The 22078-nt window shown below is 40.9% G+C and overlaps 1 protein-coding gene across 1 annotated transcript in view; it reads right to left on the bottom strand.

The window, feature by feature from the left end:
• Positions 1–16337, bottom strand: part of LOC120065956 (anoctamin-1-like) — an 84982-nt gene extending 68645 nt beyond the window's left edge. Inside the window, exons 1-3 of the mRNA XM_039016998.1 lie at positions 16025–16337; positions 10221–10231; positions 5809–6745 (exon numbers count right to left, since the gene is read on the bottom strand). Of these exons, the coding sequence (XP_038872926.1) occupies positions 5809–6745; positions 10221–10231; positions 16025–16337 (1261 nt within the window). The remainder of the gene's footprint in view (positions 1–5808; positions 6746–10220; positions 10232–16024) is intronic.
• Between the last annotated feature and the right edge of the window lie 5741 nt (positions 16338–22078).

The raw sequence follows: 22078 nt of genomic DNA, 5'->3' as shown, positions 1-22078 counted from the left end.
CGTGCCAAATTAGTGGTGAGTGGGTGATGAGGTGGGCCATGATCTCTGCCACAATTAGTGGTGACTGGATGATGAGTGGGCCATGATCTCTGCCACAATTAGTGGTGAGTGGATGATGAGGTGTGGCCATGATCTCTGCACAATTTGGTGAGTGGGAGGATGAGGTGGCCATGATCTCTGCACAATTGTGGTGAGTGGGATGATGAGGTGGGCCATGATCTTGCCACAATTAGTGGTGAGTGGGATGATGAGGTGGGCCATGATCTCTGCCACAATTAGTGGTGAGTGGGATGATGAGGTGGGCCATGATCTCTGCCACAATTAGTGGTGAGTGGGATGATGAGGTGGGCCATGATCTCTGCCACAATTAGTGGTGAGTGGGAGGATGAGGTGGCCATGATCTCTGCCACAATTAGTGGTGAGTGGGATGATGAGGTGGGCCATGATCTCTGCCACAATTAGTGGTGAGTGGGATGATGAGGTGGCCATGATCTCTGCCACAATTAGTGGTGAGTGGGATGATGAGGTGGGCCATGATCTCTGCCACAATTAGTGGTGAGTGGGATGATGAGGTGGGCCATGATGGTCATTTAGCCAGAACACTGAGTTTAACACCCCTTAGTCGTATATTACTTTCCAAGAATCAGGACATCCATTTCACATCCCAGAGATGGTAACCTACACAGGGGTAACATCACCATCCCTGCCCTGGAACATTGGGATTTGCAACTTTAAGACTAGAGGGGAGAACGCCCCCTACTGACACTCCGTCACCACTTCCAGCAGCATCTGTCCCGTGTGGCTCAGTTGGTAGAGCATGGCGCTTGCAACGCCAGGGTTGTGGGTTCGATTCCCACGGGGGGCCAGTACAAAAAAGTATGAATGTATGTACTTGTAAGTCGCTCTGGATAAGAGCGTCTGCTAAATGACTTAAATGTAAATGTAAATGTAAATCTGGTTTCCCATCCAGGACTGGCTCTGCTTAGCTTCAGAGGCAAACCATCAGTGGGACGCAGGGTGCTGCTGGAACTTGAAAAGTCAGCTAACGAAAATTCCGGTGGGTAACATAACCAGAGATGGGGACATTAGCAGTAAAAGAGGGAGTTTGCACTTGATCGCAATCGTGTTATCTTTGAAAATGTTCACTGAAAAAAAAAAAAAGGTTTTGCATTCATTAACAAAAACATTGTTCTCACGTTTCAAAAATAATATATTTTTGAGTTAACGGTATATTTTGTTTTCAATATAATTTTCATATTTTATTTTTAAGAATTTAGTTTTTTAGTTTCAGAAGTTTTACTTGATGTCACTAAAGTACCTCCCTACTGTGTACAGGCGTCCCAAAATTGAGAGTGAAAATTATGTCTAATTAGACCCTCGCTGCCAGCTTCAGAGCAAAGTGATATCCCATCATTTTGAGTTTGTGTAATTTCACACAAAACAATGGCGAGCCTTGCCTAATTGTGATCCACCTGGGGGGTGCGTTCAGCAGGATGTAACGTTTTGAAACGTTCAGAGAGAAAAATGCTATGTAGAACAAACATGGCTCTCAGATCACATATATTATGGTATATTATATATTCATGGTATTTCTTTCTGCAACGTTTTAACAAATGAAGGCGGACCTTTATTTACTAGCCAGAGACCTGACAAATGTAACATATGAAATGCCTCCCAAGTTACATGTTTGACTGTTACTGAAGTTTATATCTTGTAAAACAACACGGGAATTTTCTCATTTGAATTTCATGCAACGAAAGGGCCCTCCAAGCGAGTTGGTAGGGGCGAGGGTGATTTGGGATTCACCAGGTGTCCCACTGTCCCAGTCTCTCGACTCAGGCACACATCTGTAACATCCTCAACCCCCCCCCCCGACCTTCTCACTGTCCCAGTCTCTCGACTCAGGCACACATCTGTGACATCCTCAACCCCCCCTCCCCGACCTTCTCCCTGCTCCGGCCTCCTTTAGCGTAATATGATGCCCCCTCTCTCTAGCCAAAAGGCAGCGCTGTGACTGGATGGTTATGAAGTGGGAGAGGTCAGTTAAGAGTTCCTGTTTGGTATTGGCACTATTGGAGCTATTCTGCTATTATGCCCTGGATGCAAGCCAGTCACATATCCCACCATTGCCTACATGAATTCTCAGAATAACGTAGGCCTTTACGGTAACTACAAACCATCACAGCCTTTCCCCTTCTCTCGTCGACAACATAATAATTCATATTAGATACAATTTCTATTCTAATCCCAAATCACAGTAGGAGTTTTCTTTTGTGCGTTCGTTCAATTCACTGCATCAAGACTTACCTGGTATAGGCTATAGGTATGGCTATATTACTGACCACAGCGGGGGTGGTATGGGGTAGATTTATCAGGAAGCACAGGTTGAACTGAGCAGGTTGAATCTTGCATTCCTGTAGGAACTAGTCGCTTGCATTGATCTCTCCGTAGTCCTCAGATACATCTGGGAGATGAGCTGTACTGAACACTGTACTGAACACTGTACTGAACACAACTGAGCCTGAACTCGCAGTCAGACAGACAGAAAGGCAGATATACAGACAGAGGGACAGACAGAAGGCAGGGGGACAGACGGACAGACAGACAGACAGACAGACAGACAGACAGACAGACAGACATTCCTGGTCTTGCTGAACTGTATTGAGTTAAATAAATGTAAAGACTAAGCAAGAACAAACTGTGCATTAACACTCTAGAATGAAGCCAGAGCAAGGAAAGGGCTCATGTCTATGGTACTATAACTTTTTAAAAACAGTATCTCTCTCTCTTTTTAAAAGCCTCCCCTCTTTAGGGTTTGGTCCCCAGGTAGCTAATTTATAGTGTTTATTTGATTTGCCTTCAGTTGACCCTTCCCATCTCATCCTATAAAAGCAGTGAGGGCACCCTGCCGTTTTACGAACAGTTAAATTACACTTTGATGTTTTCTCTCTGTTTCTGACTGGGATGAAACGTCGACCCCGGTAAATGTCTGACCTTCGCTAAATCAAGAAGTCTGCTGCTTATCACAGATAAACTTTTACAAAAAAGGGGAACAATATTCTATGTTAGTTTATGTGAATAATATTCTGTGTATGCAGATTACTAGATTATTATCAGATTACTATTTGAATGAGAATTATTGAGACGTAATCCCCCCCCCCCTCCCCACATACACCCACACACACACTCTCTCACACCCACACCCACACATACACTCACACAATACTCACACACACACTCTCTCACACCCACACTCACACATACACTCACACAATACTCACACACACACTCTCTCACACCCACACCCACACCCACACATACACTCACACAATACTCACACACACACTCTCTCACACCCACACTCACACATACACTCACACAATACTCACACACACACTCCCTCACACCCACACTCACACATACACTCACACAATAACTCTCTCACGCCCACACTCACACTCACACACACACTCCCTCACACCCACACTCACACAATACTCACACACAAACTCTCTCACACCCACACTCACGTTTCTGTCTATGCACAACATTTGGAGCCAATCCAATGGAATCTTGGCTACTCCTCCACAGAAAAGTGTCATGGCTGTGTTCGCCAAGACAGCATGGAGCAAAGAGAGAGAGAGAGAGAGAGAGAGAGAGAGAGAGAGAGAGAGAGAGAGAGAGAGAGAGAGAGAGACACAGACAGACAGACAGACAGACAGACAGACAGACAGACAGACAGACAGACAGACAGACAGACAGACAGACAGACAGACAGACAGACAGACAGACAGAGCGGGAGACAGAGCGGGAGACAGAGCGGGAGACAGAGCGGGAGACAGAGCGGGAGACAGAGCGGGAGACAGACAGACAGACAGAGACAGCGGGAGACAGACAGACAGACAGAGACAGCGGGAGACAGACAGACAGACAGACAGAGACAGCGGGAGACAGACAGACAGCGGGAGACAGCGGGAGACAGACAGACAGCGGGAGACAGCGGGAGACAGACAGACAGCGGGAGACAGACAGACAGCGGGAGACAGACAGACAGCGGGAGACAGACAGACAGCGGGAGACAGACAGACAGCGGGAGAGAGAGAGAGACAGACACACAGACAGACAGACACAGAGACAGAGACAGAGAGAGATTTATGTTTATTTATTTTCCCTTTTGTACTTTAACTATTTGCACATCATTACAACACTGTACATAGCCATAATATGACATGTGAAATGTCTCTATTCCCCTGAAACTTTTGTGAGTGTAATGTGTACTGTTCATTTTTTATTGTTTATTTCACTTTTCTTTATTATCTACCTCACTTGCTTTGGCAATGTAGACATATGTTTCCCATGCCAATAAAGCCCTTTGAATTGAGAGAAAGAGAGAGAGAGAGAGAGAGAGCAACAGAGAGAGAGAGAGCGCAACAGAGAGAGCAACACAAAGAGAGAGAAAGAGAGCAACAGAGAGAGAGAGAGAGAGCAACAGAGAGAGAGAGAGCAACAGAGAGAGAGAGAGAGCAACAGAGAGAGAGAGAGAAGAGAGGAGAGAGGAGAGAAGAGAGGAGAGAGAGAGAGAGAGAGAGAGAGAGAGAGAGAGAGAGAGAGAGAGAGCAACAGAGAGGGAGAGAGAGAGAGCAACAGAGAGGGAGAGAGAGAGAGCAACAGAGAGAGAGAGAGCAACAGAGAGAGAGAGAGAGAGAGAGAGAGAGAGCAACAGAGAGAGAGAGAGCATCAGAGAGAGAGCGGGAGAGAGAGCAACATAGAGAGAGAGAGCAACAGAGAGAGAGAGAGACAGAGAGAGAGAGCAACAGAGAGAGAGAGCAACAGAGAGAGAAAGAGAGCAACAGAGAGAGAGAGAGAGAGAGCATCAGAGAGAGAGCGAGAGAGAGAGACAGAGGGAGAGAGAGAGAGGGAGAGAGAGAGAGAGAAATCAAATCTCATTTTATTTGTCTCGTACAGAGTTTACAGCAGGTATAAAAGGTGCAGAGAAATGCTTGTGTACTACAGTAGCTCCGTCTACATTGCAGTACAATAACCAATATAAATCATTCCACTATGTATTGTGGTTGTTGTGTCAAGTCATCGGCAGACTATTAGACCAGAATACTTATTAGGGTCTTTGAGTTTTAAGTCTTTCTTGGAATGACTGATTCATTGACTATTGGACAGTTCACCGCCCTAGTGTTGTTTGAGTCTGGTGAGGAATCACTCACTCCAAGCTCAGTCAAAGAGTAAGAGAAATTGAAAGTTAGAGAGAGAGAGAGAGAGAGAGAGAGAGAGAGAGAGAGAGAGAGAGAGAGAGAGAGAGAGAGAGACAGAGACAGAGAGAGAGACAGAGAGAGAGACAGAGACAGAGAGACAGAGAGAGAGACAGAGAGACAGAGACAGAGACAGAGACAGAGAGAGAGACAGAGATATATATATATATATATATATATATATATATGTATATTATCTACCTCACTTGCTTTGGCAATGTTAACACATGTTTCCCATGCCAATAAAGCCCCTTGAATTGAATTGAATTGAGAGAGAGACAGCGAGAGACAGAGACAGAGAGAGAGACAGAGAGAGACAGAGAGAGAGACAGAGAGAGACAGAGAGAGAGAGAGAGAGAGAGAGAGCGAGAGAGACACAGAGAGAGACAGAGAGAGACAGAGAGAGAGAGAGAGACAGAGACCGGGGATATTTCACTTTTGTATATTATCTACTTCACTTGCTTTGGCAATGTTAACATATGTTTCCTATGCCAATAGGGAATAGAATAGATGTTTGTGGGTGAGTCAGGAATTCCGGGGTTACTCTTAGTGGGTGAGTCAGGAATACCGGGGTTACTCTTAGTGGGTGAGTCAGGAATACCGGGGTTACTCTTAGTGGGTGAGTCAGGAATATCGGGGTTTCTGTTTGTGGGTGAGTCAGGAATACCGGGGTTACTCTTAGTGGGTGAGTCAGGAATACCAGGGTTACTCTTAGTGGGTGAGTCAGGAATACCGGGGTTACTCTTAGTGGGTGAGTCAGGAATACCGGGGTTACTCTTAGTGGGTGAGTCAGGAATATCGGGGTTACTGTTTGTGGGTGAGTCAGGAATACCGGGGTTACTCTTAGTGGGTGGGTCAGGAATACCGGGGTTACTCTTAGTGGGTGAGTCAGGAATACCGGGGTTACTCTTAGTGGGTGAGTCAGGAATATCGGGGTTTCTGTTTGTGGGTGAGTCAGGAATAACGGGGTTACTCTTAGTGGGTGAGTCAGGAATACCGGGGTTACTCTTAGTGAGTGAGTCAGGAATACCGGGGTTACTCTTAGTGGGTGAGTCAGGAATACCGGGGTTACTGTTTGTGGGTGAGTCAGGAATACCGGGGTTACTCTTAGTGGGTGAGTCAGGAATACCGGGGTTACTGTTTGTGGGTGAGTCAGGAATACCGGGGTTACTCTTAGTGGGTGAGTCAGGAATACCAGGGATACTGTTTGTGGGTGAGTCAGGAATACCGGGGTTACTGTTTGTGGGTGAGTCAGGAATACCGGGATTACTGTTTGTGGGTGAGTCAGGAATACCGGGATTACTGTTTGTGGGTGAGTCAGGAATACCGGGGTTACTCTTAGTGGGTGAGTCAGGAATACCGGGGATACTGTTTGTGGGTGAGTCAGGAATACCGGGGTTACTGTTTGTGGGTGAGTCAGGAATACCGGGGTTACTGTTTGTGGGTGAGTCAGGAATACTGGGGTTACTCTTAGTGGGGAGCTTAGCCGACAGGGAGAGAGCATCTCAGAGCTATGTGGAACTGTCTCTTACGGAAAACCTGCATGAATTTAATGCGATCTTATGTGAAATGAATGTGATAATGTGACAACACGTAAACACAACATGTGATAACATTAAAATACACAAGAGAAAGCATTTGAGAACATGTGAAAACAGGATCTCATGTGAAATAAATGTGGCAACATGGGGATGCAACAATTCAACATGTGATACCATGACATACACTTGACAACATGTGAGTTACTTTTTCACATGTTAAAGTGGTAAATAGATTTTCACATGTTAAAGTGGTAATTAGATTTTCACATATGAAAGTGGGAATTACATTTTCACATATGAAAGTGGGAATTCGATTTTCACATATGAAAGTGGGAATTCGATTTTCACATATGAAAGTGGTAATTAGATTTTCACATGTTAAAGTGGTAAAAAGATTTTCACATGTTAAAGTGGTAATTATATTTTCACATATGAAAGTGGGAATTAGATTTTCACATATGAAAGTGGGAATTAGATTTTCACATATGAAAGTGGGAATTAGATTTTCACATATGAAAGTGGGAATTAGATTTTCACATATGAAAATGGGAATTAGATTTTCACATATGAAAGTGGGAATTAGATTTTCACATATGAAAGTGGGAATTAGATTTTCACATATGAAAGTGGGAATTAGATTTTCACATATGAAAGTGGGAATTAGATTTTCACATATGAAAATGGGAATTAGATTTTCACATATGAAAGTGGGAAAGTTGAAAGTTTTTCACATGTGAATCTGCAATTTTTTAAATATTTTTTTTGCCAGGGAAGTAATTAAATGGTATCGGGTTTGAAGGGATGAGGATCGCTGTTCAGATAAAATAGTGCAATAAATCACGATTTATATTTATATTATATTATATTAATTATTTATATTATATTATATTAATATATTTATTTATTTACATTTGACATGATCATTTAGTACAGACTTTCCCACAGAGCATTTGAAACATGTTGTTACGTTACAGCCTTATTCTAAAATGGATTCAATTGTTTTAATCCCTCATAAATCTACAGACAACCCCATAATGACAAAGTAAAATCCGTTTTTGTAGAAAATTTTGCAAATTTAAAATAAATAAAAAATAAATGAAATATTACATTTACATAAGTATTCAGACCCTTTACTCAGTACTTTGTTGAAGCACCTTTGTCAGCGATTACAGCCTCCAGTCTTCTTGGGGATGAAGCTACAAGCTTGGCACACCTGTATTTGGGGAGTTTCTCACATTCTTCTCTGTAGATCCTCTCAAGCTCTGTCAGGTTGGATGGGGAGTGTTGCTGCACAGCTATTTTCAGATCTCTCAAGAGAAGTTTGATTGGGTTCAAGTCCGGGGTCTGGCTGGGCCACTCAAGGACATTCAGAGACTTGTCCCAAAGCCACTCCTGCGTTGTCTTGGCTGTGTGCTTAGGGTTGTTGTCATGTTGGAATTTGAGGTCCTGAGCGCTCTGGAGCGGGTTTTCATCAAGGATCTCTCTGTACTTTGCTCCGTTCATCTTTCCCTTGATTCTGACTAGTATCCCAGTCCCTGCCGCTGAAAAACATCCCCACAGCATGATGCTGCCACCACCATGCTTCACCGTAGGGATGGTGCCAGGTTTCCTCCAGATGTGAAGCTTGGCATTCAGGCCAAATAGTTCCATCTTGGTTTCATCAGTCCAGAGAATCTTGTTTCTCATGGTCTGAGTTCTTTAGGTGCCTTTTGGCACACTCCAAACGGGTTGTCATGTGCCATTTACTGAGGAGTGGATTCCGTCTGGCCACTCTACCATAAAGCCCTGATTGGTGGTGCTGCAGAGATGGTTGTCCTTCTGGAAGGTTCTCCCATCTCCACAGAGGAACTCTGGAGCTATGGCAGAGTGACCATCGGGTTCTTGGTCACCTCCCTGACCAAGGCCCTTCTCCCCCGATTGCTCAGTTTGGCCTGGCAGCCAGCTCTAGGAAGAGTCTTGGTGGTTCCAAACTTCTTCCAATAAGAAAATACGGAAAAGAATCACGAAGATGGAAGGAGATAACAGCTGCCAACTTACATCTGCAAAGACATGGCCCCAATTTACACGGCCCAGAAACGGGGGGTTTCGTGAGTTGGTGCTAACACTCGAGACCCAAGGTAACAAATGCAAATTGATATGTGACACGTATTAATGCAAAAATAACATGCAAAACAAAATATATTTTAGGCCTAAATGTATTTTGTTTACAACTATAGTTGAAGTGTTTTCCATTTACCTTTTTAGATTTTATACATTTAATATTTTATATTTTGTTAAAATGCTTAATTGAAAATGTGCACAAAGGTTCTAAATAAAAGGAGAAATAATCAAATATGAGTAAATACCTTTTATTTGTTGAGTTTAATTAAAAATGTAATAAGAAATAATGTGGTTATTTTATATAAACTATTTATTCATTGAATTTACAGAAAATGTGCCATATTGTGATTATGTATCGTTAGCGGGATATAAAATTACCTATATCGGAATATGAGATTTTGGCCATATCGCCCAGCCTTATCATATTTGGAATCATGTAGTAACCCAAAAGGTGTTAAACAAATCAAAATATATTTTATATTTAAGAATCTTCAAAGTTGCCACCCTTTGTCTTGATGACAGCTTTGCACACTCTTCTGTATATATAAATATGTGATGGGATGTATAGACATTATGGACAGTATGTGGATAGAATATGTAGTATATCTGAAGAATACATTTATAGAATAGTATATGTACAGCAATAGTTAAATAAGATTGGCCTTGACTATAATACAGTATTTACATATGAAATGGGTAAAACAGTATGTAAACATTATTAAAGTGACCAGTGACCCATTATTAAAGTGACCAGTGTTCCATTATTAAAGTGACCAGTGTTCCATTGTTAAAGTGACCAGTATCCCATTATTAAAATGACCAGTGTTCCATTTTTAAAGTGACCAGTGTTCCATTATTAAAGTGACCAGTGTTCCATTATTAAAGGGACCAGTGTTCCATTATTAAAGTGACCAGTGTTCCATTATTAAAGTGACCAGTGTTCCATTATTAAAGTGACCAGTGTTCCATTATTAAAGTGACCAGTGATTCCATTATTAAAGTGACCAGTGTTCCATTATTAAAGTGGCCAGTGTTCCATTATTAAAGTGGCCAGTGTTCTATTATTAAAGTGACCAACGTTCCATTATTAAAGTAACCAGTGTTCCATTATTAAAGTGACCAGTGTTCCATTATTAAAGTGACCAGCATCATAAACACTGGACATAGTTTGTTTCTATTGGACATAATATTGGCACAAATATATTCCCATGCAGACACTTACTCTTGTCTCTCAGTACTATCAATTCAATGTGTTCGCTATCACCACATAAATAACCAGAGATATCACTTCCTGGTTCTTCTAACACATTCTCACAGTGTCCAACTCTGGCAGGAGGCCATCACAACACAGCCAGGAGATTTTATATTCTTTCACTGCATGTTGGGAAACATATCTCCACTCTATGACAACATTTGTGGAATATCCTCAAAGGCATAGTTGTGCAGTATGTAGGAGTGAATGTCACGAAGAAAACATCGTCTCATAATATTTCAAATAAGATAAATAAGATTAGTCAAAATGTCACATCTAAACTACCACTTCAAGTCACTTTTCATAATCTGTTGTATTACTATGTAAATTGTCTCTAGGTCAGGACATTGAGTCAATGAACACAGGGCATTGTGGTAGGTGTACCATCAGCAGCACCGGGGGTCCAGGCCTCGGCATCACACAGTAACAATGTGTAGGTTAGTCTTTTGCCACAGCCGCTGCCAGACTACACTAAGTGAGAGTCATGTCATTACGATGAGGATCAGCTCTCTGTTATCCAGATGTTTCACTTAGCCCTCAGTTGATCTCAGATGCAGTGCTTACAACTAGCTAACTAACTTGTTATTGGAGAAAAAAAAATTTTTGAAGACGCATAATGTCAGTAATCCTGAAACAAAATAGAGGACATGATACGTGAGTATTTCTTCACCTTTCTCCAGACACGGCAGAAAACTACAACTTTATCCCACATCAAAGTACTGAATGAACCTCGGAGACCCCATGATGCAAGACGATATGTGAATGTAAACGTTCACCCTACTCACGTATGCCTGCCAGTGGCGACGTGACGCCCCCCCCCCCCAAGACACACAAACACACTCACACACCGTTCTCCCTAATCACTCAAAACGGAGCTCCAAAACCCGAAACCCATTTCTGACGTTTGGTTTATTTACTTGGGGCATTGGTGAAACGGGGTTACGTACACCAGTCCCACTCTGTCATCTCAGGGTCCATCTGACAGACTCTGTGGCTTTGGAAAGGGGCCGTGTTGTGGAGTCTCAAATAATAACTATAGGAGTCAGTTATAGATAGCATTCCAAATGGCACCCTATTCCCTATATAGTACCCTACTTAGGGTTCACTGGTCATAAGTAGTGCACTGTATAGGGAATAGGGTGCCATTTGGGACACATGAATACACATCTGGCTTGTATTAATGGGGGTAGCTAACTCTCCTGTAGTGCTGTGTGGCTGGGTACGGCCTGGTCTACATTCCTACAGACTCCTGCTCTGTAAGCACTCCATCAGTTCCACCGGTGGTTTGCTCTCAGTCATTGTTGTCTGTGGTCAGGTAGAAGTTTCTATAGGTTGAGGCGCACAGTCCCAAAGGTACAGACCATAGAGTTTTTCGTCTCCTATAACGTCCAGTGGCCCTGTTGTCCCATGCATTGCCTGAGTGCACTAGCCTTTAGCATGTATACGACCAAGCCTAAGGCTTTGTAGTGTTACTCGTCGATCACACCAACAGCGTCATTGCATTTTTGGTACACCAGAATTACATTCATTTCCAATGAAAACGCTGGGTTTTGCCTTTGCAGCATTGCGTTGCAGAGGCAGTTGCAGTGCGTTCTGTGTGGTGCACATGTTAGGATTTATCAAACGTATGCTTCAAACTGTATGCTGTAGACGGCTTGACAGAAATGGTAGCAGAAGGTGAATGTTGAACTTTGTTGCATACATATTTTGCGCGATGACACTGTCGGTGTGTTCGAAGCGTTAGTACCATTTTGCGCAATGACGCTGTCTGAGTGTTCGAAGCGATAGTACCATTTTGCGCAAACGCTCTGTGGGTGTGAACGAGCCTCGTTAATGATGATAATGCCTGGTATAAGACGAGCAATATAGTTGATTTGTTATGGTCAGTGTCGAAGGAGAGATACATCGTTGTAAATATTCCCGATATATGTGAAAAGAGCAAAGCCAAAGAACAGTAATAAAGACTTGTTAAGTCAGAAAGTCGAGTACTAAAAGCACATTAAATGGCAACTGTTGGGGGGGAAAGCATGATGTCTGTCTGCCTGTGTTCCAAGATAGGTGTGAATATAGCGGTGATATAGTGTAGTTTCACTGAATTCACGGTGTGTGTGTGTGTGTGTGTGTGTGTGTGTGTGTGTGTGTGTGTGTGTGTGTGTGTTATTTTTGTATCTAGGTAGACAATGGTAATATGTGTGCATAGCAGACATGTCATAATGAACAAACTCATTTCCATGTCATTAATAATAAACCGTCGAAGCACATGTAGTGACGATACGACGAGGTTGTGCAATATCTGCTCCCGGTGAGTAGACTACCAAGACCCCACACATGATAACACAAGCCGGTTGATGCCCGAGGCTTTAGCTAGCCTCCCAACACTATATCCTCCCCGAAGCTATCTATCTATCTGGCTGTAACATTTTATAGAATAACATTACAGAGCTCTCCTCCGGGAAACCTATTGTATTTAATGATCGCAGTTTAAACGGTTCGCTGTGTCATTGGACTTTGCCAGATGTTTTCGTTCGATGGAGGGGTTCTCTATCCTTGGCTCTCACCTTGAGGGGAAAAAACACACACACACTATACACAGTGTGATAACGATTTCACTCGGTGTAAAAAGGCCTGACTCCCATTGTTTGCAGTCACGGGAAAAACAGTTTACTTTTCGCTTTATGTGGTGTATTTTGGCGTGGGTGTGTGCTGGCAGTTACGGCAGAAACTCGTTATAATACAATCTGATCCTCGGTTTTAGTTTTTGTACCCTAAGTCATGTGGACGCTTGTCATTTGGAATTCACGCTTTTATGAGTTATTGAATTTTGATTGGAAATTAAATGCAAATTAAAACAAATGATTATTATTATTATTATTATGCACTCGTTCAATTGGTAACGGCCTTGGTTGGTAACAGCAGTTATTGTTTTTAGGAATTAGCTCAGTTTACTTTTTCTTTTAAAAGATTATTAAGATAAACAAAAGTTACATTTTGAGAAAATAAATAAATAATTCCCGTGCAAATAGATCCACTAATAATAATAATAATATTGATGATAATAATGTGGCGCTAAAATGACGTTATTATTAGGATATAATCATTACTGTGTTCTGTTTCTGTTTTTGGTGTACGTTTTAAAGGCTTTAATTTTCCTTTTTTAAAGTCAGATTTAATCAAGATTTATTAATGAACTTGTATTAATCTGTTCTTTCTCTTTAAAACCCCCCCTGTCTTGTAAAAGACAACAACTACTCTGAATAATAGAACCATTGGTGCAATTTTTTTCAATTTTTCCAAAGGTCGCGCATCGGACCAGCAACACAAACGGTGTCATTACATCTTTATAACAGTCGCTTTGAAATAGTTTAAACGTTATCCTCTGGAACAAATATGTAAACGATGTGAGAGCATAATTATATATTTATTCCCTTTCTTTGGGCTCTGTCTAAACACAAAACTAGATTATTTTACTTTCAGTTTTGCTTTCATATATATATATATATTAGTTTATTAAACTTTATTAATACTGAATACTGAAGTGCACCAATCCAGGAAATGATAGGCCTATATTGCATTCGCAACTCTTTGCCGTTTCGAACATGATTCACGTCTCTTGCCAAAGTCATTACGCTGTGCTGTTATGCTAATTTACATGATCATTATGCCATAATCATCCGTACACCGTCGAGTCGACATGATATCACTACAACTAATCTTCTAAATTGATATGACCGTGGAACAACAGTCTAACATGAACGAGCGTCACGTTACTAAGTATCTTGTGGTTTACTTTGCGTCCTGCGGCCTTGGTGAAAGTCAATCCGCGCGTCTTCAGCTGTCCATAGCCGTGCCATACAGTCAGTGAATTTAATAAGAATGTGGCATACGAAACAAAGCATGTAGGTTTGGTACATTTTTTGCCCCCACAACAACAAAAAAATCAATGCCGTGCGCGAAAAGAGTTAGCACTACAACTTTACACTGTAGTTTATTGCAATCATTAACCTGTAGGATTTTGACCTGATGGTTTAGGACCTAAACGCAAGTGTCGAGAGATTATTAAAGTCATTATTCAAATCTGTGTCATTATAAAACACGATTTAGATATTTCATGTTCTATTCTCCGGGTTTATAAATGTTTGTTTCGTTAATATCTTATTCCTGTAACTAAACTGGAGCAATAAGATTTTTTTTGATATTGGGAAAATGAACTCTTTATCCACTTTAAGGGAGCCAAAAATGTATCCTTTCCAAAAGACATCGACATCATTTTACTATAACCCTGCCAGGTTGCCCGTGTGTTTCTATTGTATCGTTAGATCTTATAAAGACAATGGTTTAGATGGCAGGCCGTGATTTAGAAACGTGTGTCTAACCGAAACCATAATGCATATGCGTGTATGATTGGTCAAATTTACACTTTGATGCCTGTCATTTTGCCTCAAAGCACGGTGTGTGTGTGTGTGTGTGTGTGTGTGTGTGTGTGTGTGTGTGTGTGTGTGTGTGTGTGTGTGTGTGTGTGTGTGTGTGTGTGTGTGTGTGTGTGTGTGTGTGTGTGTGTGTGTGTGTCGGTTTAGGGCTAAGAGTTAGGGTTAGGTTTAGGGGTTAAGAGTTAGGGTTAGGTTTAGGGTTAAGAGTTAGGGTTAGGTTTAGGGGTTAAGAGTTAGGGTTAGGTTTAGGGTTAAGAGTTAGGGATAGGTTTAGGGTTAAGAGTTAGGGTTAGAGGTTAAGAGTTAGGGTTAGGTTTAGGGTTAAGAGTTAGGGTTAGGTTTAGGGTTAAGAGTTAGGGTTAGGTTTAGGGTTAAGAGTTAGGGTTAGAGGTTAAGAGTTAGGGTTAGGTTTAGGGGTTAAGAGTTAGGGTTAGGTTTAGGGTTAAGAGTTAGTGTGTGTGTGTGTGTGTGTGTGTGTGTGCATGCTGCGTTACTTGCTCCCTACAGATGCCTAATTGTGCAATATATCATCACACCTCATAGTTTTCAGTTTATTGCTTAAATGTCATATTTCGGGGACCGGAGCTTCTATCCCTTTATAGCTCATTCAAAATGTTAAAAAATATTAATAAATCTCAGTCTAATGAGCTCCCCTTACTTGTGTTGAACAAAAGTGATGGCGTAATATAAGTTGGATAAATTGGTAGCCTTATGTATGATGTTTTGCTGGTGTATTAATAAGAAACTAAAGTGTAAATATTCAAACATAAACTACTCGGCTACGCCAGCCATGCCGTTGAGGTCAAGTCATCAAAATATCAACACAGACAACAAAAATAAAAAACCATACAGAATAGAAAGGCCTATGTCAGAATGAAATCGTTCAGCATTGTTCGTTATGATTGTATTGAGCTCAACCAACAACGTGGTTTCATAAAATATCTATGGCCATGCAGTTTCTAACAGATAGCATGCGTCTTCCTGTTACAAGGAGGCTTTAAGGGATTTTTAAATACTGCATTAACTAACTCCAGTTACACTCTGGCCTCATAAAATCTGCACATTTTTAACTGTCGTTATGGCCCCTTGCCCACACGGCCCCAGTTTGTTAGTTCAGTAACCTAGCCATTTCTGTTTTGTCTGTTTGGGTGCTGATTGACAGACGATGGCCTAGCCGCCGAAACGTTGCTTTTGCTCTCGTTGCCTCGCGAAATGAGATAAAATAACTTTTAAACTTTTTATTTGAGTGGAACCTGTACAAATATGAATAGGATGTGTGAACCTGTACAAATATGAATAGGATGTTTGAACCTGTACAAATATGAATAGGATGTTTTGATTTTAGTCAATGCACCAGTTCTGAGCGCGTTTGTTTCAAGAACCTTTGGATGTTGATTGTTCCCCACGCGAACGGCGACCTAAGAACCGTTCGGAACTCACCATAGCAGGGGATGAGCGCGTCGTTGTGTCCTCCGCTTTCCTGGTGGAGTTTTTCGCCTTCCGGGGGTGTTTTGCAGATTGGTCGTTGCATGAAGAGGTGGTATTTGTTGAAGTTGTTGCCCTCCTCTGTGCCGTCATCCAGTGACTGGCACCCCTGTTGGAAAGGACTCCGAGACTTCTCCTCGTAACCCTGTTGTCCTTTAGGTAGGAACGTTGGGCTGTATTTGGTTTCACTCGGTTGGAATATTCTGAAGGGATCCGATGGTTGCTGATCCCTACCGTGTGGCGAAGGCGTGTTATAATATGAATCCATGGATGTCATATCACAGTATGAAACGCACGTATCTGCGTTCATTCCTAAAAAAACAACAACAAAAAAGCAACGTTTGAATCGAAAAATTCCAAACCGTTTGTTTCTTCGTTCTCCTTTTCCCCTTGCAGCAAGACCCCTTTCTCTCAAGCACTGGCGAACACACACGCACACACACACACTCTCTCACACACACTGCCGCATCTGGGGTTGGTTATAAAAACGAATTAGATGTTTTCCAGAGACTTGCAGCAGACTGAACAAATGAATGCAAAGAAAGCCCCCTGAAGGTTTACCGGGGTAAGGAACTAAAAATGCCGTTGCTTTACAGACGATGCCACTGGTCCCACTAAAGTCCTCTGCACACGACACTAGTGAAAGTCAGCGCCAAACCAGCTCTGTTATTATTCAGACAACAGAGATGGAGATGGAAAATGGGAGGTCAAGCAAGAGGGACATTTTTTTCTTGTTTTCTTTGTAAACACGAGGGAGACACAACACATGACATTCATTTGATTAGGAGTTAATATGACTGCTTTGATAAATGCACATCGTGTGCACATGAGAGATAATTGCTCTGAGTCAATTATATTTTCCCCCTTTTATTTAACCGGGTATATATATATATATATATATATATATATATAAACTCTGCAAAAAAAAGAAATGTCCTCTCACTGTCAACTGCGTTTATATTCAGCAAACTTAACATGTGTAAATATTTGTATGAACATAACAAGATTCAACAACTGAGACATAAACTGAATAAGTTCCACAGCCATGTGACTAACAGAAATGGAATAATGTGTCCCTGAACAAAGGGGGGGTCAAAATCAAAAGTAACAGTCAGTATCTGGTGTGGCCACCAGCTGCATTAAGTACTGCAGTGCATCTCCTCCTCATGGACTGCACCAGATTTACCAGTTCTTGCTGTGAGATGTTACCCCACTCTTCCACCAAGGCACCTGCAAGTTCCCGGATTTCTGGGGGGAATGGCCCTAGCCCTCACCCTCCGATTCAAGAGGTCCCAGATGTGCTCAATGGGATTGAGATCCGGGCTCTTCGCTGGCCATGGCAGAACACGGACATTCCTGTCTTGCAGGAAATCAGACACAGAACGAGCAGTATGGCTGATGGCATTGTCATGCTGGAGGGTCATGTCAGGATGAGCCTGCAGGAAGGGTACCACATGAGGGAGGAGGATGTCTTCCCTGTAACGCACCTCGTTGAGATTGCCTGCAATGACAACAAGCTCAGTCCGATGATGCTGTGACACACCGCCCCAGACCGTGACGGATCTTCCACCTCCAAATCGATCCCGCTCCAGAGTACAGGCCTCGGTGTAACGCTCATTCCTTCGACGATAAACGTGAATCCGACCATCACCCCTGGTGAGACAAAACTTTGAAGAGCACTTTTTGCCAGTCCTGTCTGGTCCAGCGATGGTGGGTTTGTGCCCATAGGTGACGTTGTTGCCGGTGATGTCTGGTGAGGACCCGCCTTACAACAGGCCTACAAGCCCTCAGTCCAGCCTCTCTCAGGCTATTGCGGACAGTCTGAGCACTGATGGAGGGATTGTACGTTCCTGGTGTAACTCGGGCAGTTGCCAGTTGCCATCCTGTACCTGTCCCGCAGGTGTGATGTTCAGATCCTGTGCAGGTGTTGTTACATGTGGTCTGCCAGCTGTCCGTCCTGTCTCCCTGTAGCGCTGTCTTAGACGTCTCAGACTACGGACATTGCAATGTATTGCCCTGGCCACATCTGCAGTCCTCATGCCTCCATGCAGCATGCCTAAGGCACGTTCACGCAGATGAGCAGGGACCCTGGGCATCTTTCTTTTGGTGTTTTTCAGAGTCAGTAGAAAGGCCTCTTCAGTGTCCTAAGTTTTCATAACTGTGACCTTAATTGCCTACCATCTGTAAGCTGTTAGTGTCTTAACGACCGTTCCACAGGTGCATCAGGGGCGGCAGGTAGCCTAGTAGTTAGAACGTTGGACTAGTAACCGGAAGGTTGCAAGATCGAATCCCCGAGCCGACAAGGCAGTTATTAACCTACCTAGGCCATCATTGAAAATAAGAATTTGTTCTTAACTGACTTGCCTAGTTAAATAACGGTTAAAAAAGTTGATTGTTTATGGTTAATTGAACAAGCATGGGAAACAGTGTTTAAACCCTTTACAATGAAGATCTGTGAAGTTATTTAGATTTTTACGAATTGTCTTTGAAAGACAGGGTCCTGAAAAAGGGACGTTTCTTTTTTTTCTGAGTTTATATATATATATATATATTTTTTTTAGGAGAGCCCTAAATCTATGTAAATAAGCACTAACATATTGTGATGCATATTTAAATTATGTAGCCTATAGCCTATATGGATGAATGTAAAATTCCACGAGGCACAGACCTCAATTCAATGTCTATTCCACGTTGGTTCAACGTAATTTCATTAAAATGACGTGGAAACATCGTTGATTCAACCAGTGTGTACCCAGTGAGTGGGATGTGACTTTTCGTTGTGGCCCTGGCATTCATCGTGCCAAATTTGTTGAGAAGAGCCGTAAACTGTTTTGGTTTTAGCCTCTATTTTTTTTTAATAGATTTTCAAATTCTACGTACTGAATAGCACAGACAAATCAACACAAACTAAAGCCCTAAGACATTGTCCTACTTTTGTGTAAAATTGATACTTTTGAATTTATTATTTAGAGCCGTTATGCCCTCACTTCATCAGGTAAACATTTGAAATGGATCCTTATAGCAATAAACCGTTATGGCAGTTTACGCATGTGGTTCATAGGCTAATGGGACTATTAGCTTGTACCTTTCTGCGTGAAATAAAATACTCTTCTACTTTCCTTACTTTCTAAATGCCATTTGCTAAATGTTTTCCTTGTGCTCAATGGTGAAAATAGTGTTGTTCATGATTGCTGTAGAGTAACAAGGTTATCGAAATTAAATCCCTCTTCTGCAGAAATTAAAACAAGTTTATTTTATTCATTTTTCTTGAAGCGGCAGGCTTTTATGATGTCATTAAAGGACTACACGCTATTATTAATTCATGGGGTTATTGCAGGCTATTACATTATAATAACCATATATTCAAAATAAGTAATACGACGACAACAACTATTAAAATATAGTACCTTATAATACCATAATAACGATATTGGTCATTGGCGTGATTAACCAACATTAAGGCATTGAAACGTTAAAAACGAAATATAAAAACGTAAGACTACACTGTTTATGATGAACAACTTATAAAATTAAAACTCATTTATTTAATTGATAAAGTATTTACCTACTTGATCAATTAAAAAAGTGGTTCCATATAGCTAACCTTTTAAATTCGATATATTTATTTAGAGAGTTATTTGTTGGATATGTTCCTATCTGGAATTGTTTTATTGAACTCATCTGCTTTATACACAATTAATTTAATTAAAAGCAAAGAAATTTAACGTGAATCAAAAAGTAATATATATAACAGTTCTACTATTCATTCTACTGTCTACTATTACCGCGTACTATTAGTATACTTTGTACTTTTGGATTTGATTCTATACTTTTGTACACCCTTCAGTTTTATGTATTCCACACAATTAACATCATATGATCCAAAAGAGGCATATAACCCTGTAACTGATTCTTCCCATATTGTCACGCGAATTTCTTTCAGTGCCACCAGCAAGACAATGCGCAGAGATTCATGCTCAGTCTCAGTGGCAAACGATGTCAATGGAAGCGACGCTGAGAATTATGTTGAGAGCTTTGAGAGCCTTGCGTTTGTGCTCAGTGATTGGTTAGAATAAGCCCAGAAAAACACCTGTTCACTGTCCCTCTGATTGGCTAAGAAGTGTCACATAATATTATCTCTGATTGAATATGAAGTGTATGGAAGCTCGTTCCCACCACCAAAATAAATACATCTGACTAGGAGTTATGAGATAGTAAGTCCTTATTATGAGATAGTAAGTCATTATTTTGAGATAGTACGTCATTATTATGAGATAGTAAGTCCTTATTATGAGATAGTAAGTCATTATTATGAGATAGTAAGTCATTATTTTGAGATAGTAAGTCCTTATTATGAGATAGTAAGTCCTTATTATGAGATAGTAAGTCATTATTTTGAGATAGTAAGTCCTTATTATGACATAGTAAGTCCTTATTATGACATAGTAAGTCATTATTATGACATAGTAAGTCATCATTAGGAGATAGTAAGTCATTATCAGGAGATAGTAAGTCCTTATTATGAGATAGTAAGTCCTTATTATGAGCTAGTAAGTCCTTATTATGAGATAGTAAGTCCTTATTATGAGATAGTAAGTCCTTATTTTGAGATAGTAAGTCCTTATTATGACATAGTAAGTCATTATTAGGAGATAGTTAGTCATTATTAGGAGATAGTGAGTCATTATTAGGAGATAATAAGTCATTATTAAGAGATAGTACGTCATTATTAGGAGATAGTGAGTCATTATTAGGAGATAATAAGTCATTATTAAGAGATAGTACGTCATTATTAGGAGATAGTAAGTCCTTATTATGAGATAGTAAGTCCTTATTTTGAGATAGTAAGTCCTTATATGAGATAGTAAGTCCTTATTATGAGATAGTAAGTCATTATTAGGAGATAGTACGTCATTATTAGGAGATAATAAATCATTATTATGAGATAGTAAGTCATTATTAGGAGATAGTACGTCATTATTATGAGATAATAAATCTTTATTAGGAGATAATAAATCATTATTAGGAGATAATAAATCATTATTAGGAGATAATAAATCATTATTAGGAGATAATAAATCATTATTAGGAGATAGTACGTCATTATTAGGAGATAGTACGTCATTATTAGGAGATAGTAAGTTTGGAACATGGAGGTTGATCCCTTTTAAAGGGGCAATCTTGGATTTAAATACTAATAAAGCGTTATTTGGTAAACTTTGTTTGGTAAACAGGTGAGGAACGGAGAAGGAGAAATAACCATTCTCAAATACATAGACACAACAACTCTTACATACGGATACAATGACTGATCGTCCATGAGATCAAACTAATAGTTTTAACCAGGTTTTGGAGCTATACAGCGTTTGTTTGTAATTACATGGTCTACAAACATGGTCTACAAACATGGTCTACAAACATGATCTACAAACATGGTCTACAAATATGGTCTACAAACATGGTCTACAAACATGGTCTACAAACATGGTCTACAAACAATGGAGTTAAAACAAACTTATATTTTGGGGTTCCGATGGTGTGCGACCATTGATCATGAAGCTCTTTCTAAGTTATATTCTTCAAGAATCAATAGCTATATATAAATAATTTAAAAGTCAAAAAATGGATGTGCCAATCCCAGATGTCATCAAACAGGCACCAACTCACATCAACAAAACTCTCCAATCCATTAATATGGAACAATATCGCCAAACTCTCTCTCTCTCTCTCTCTCTCTCTCTCTCTCTCTCTCTCTCTCTCTCTCTCTCTCTCTCTCTCTCTCTCTCTCTCTTTCTCTCTTTCTCTCTCTCTCTCTCTCTCTCTCTCTCTCTCTCTCTCTCTCACACACACACACACACACACATAATGACTTACTATCTCATAATAATGACTTACTATCTCATAATAACGAGTTACTAGCTCATAATTATGACTTCTCATAACTCATAGTCAGACATTTGTTTTGGGGGGGGGCGGCAGGAGGCGGGAACAGGCGTACATAGTAGTGAC

This window comes from Salvelinus namaycush, chromosome 21 (genome assembly GCF_016432855.1).
Source record: "Salvelinus namaycush isolate Seneca chromosome 21, SaNama_1.0, whole genome shotgun sequence".
NCBI lineage: Eukaryota > Metazoa > Chordata > Actinopteri > Salmoniformes > Salmonidae > Salvelinus > Salvelinus namaycush.
The sequence above is the reverse complement of the archived record's forward strand: the minus strand, read 5'-3'. Positions and strand labels throughout refer to the sequence as shown.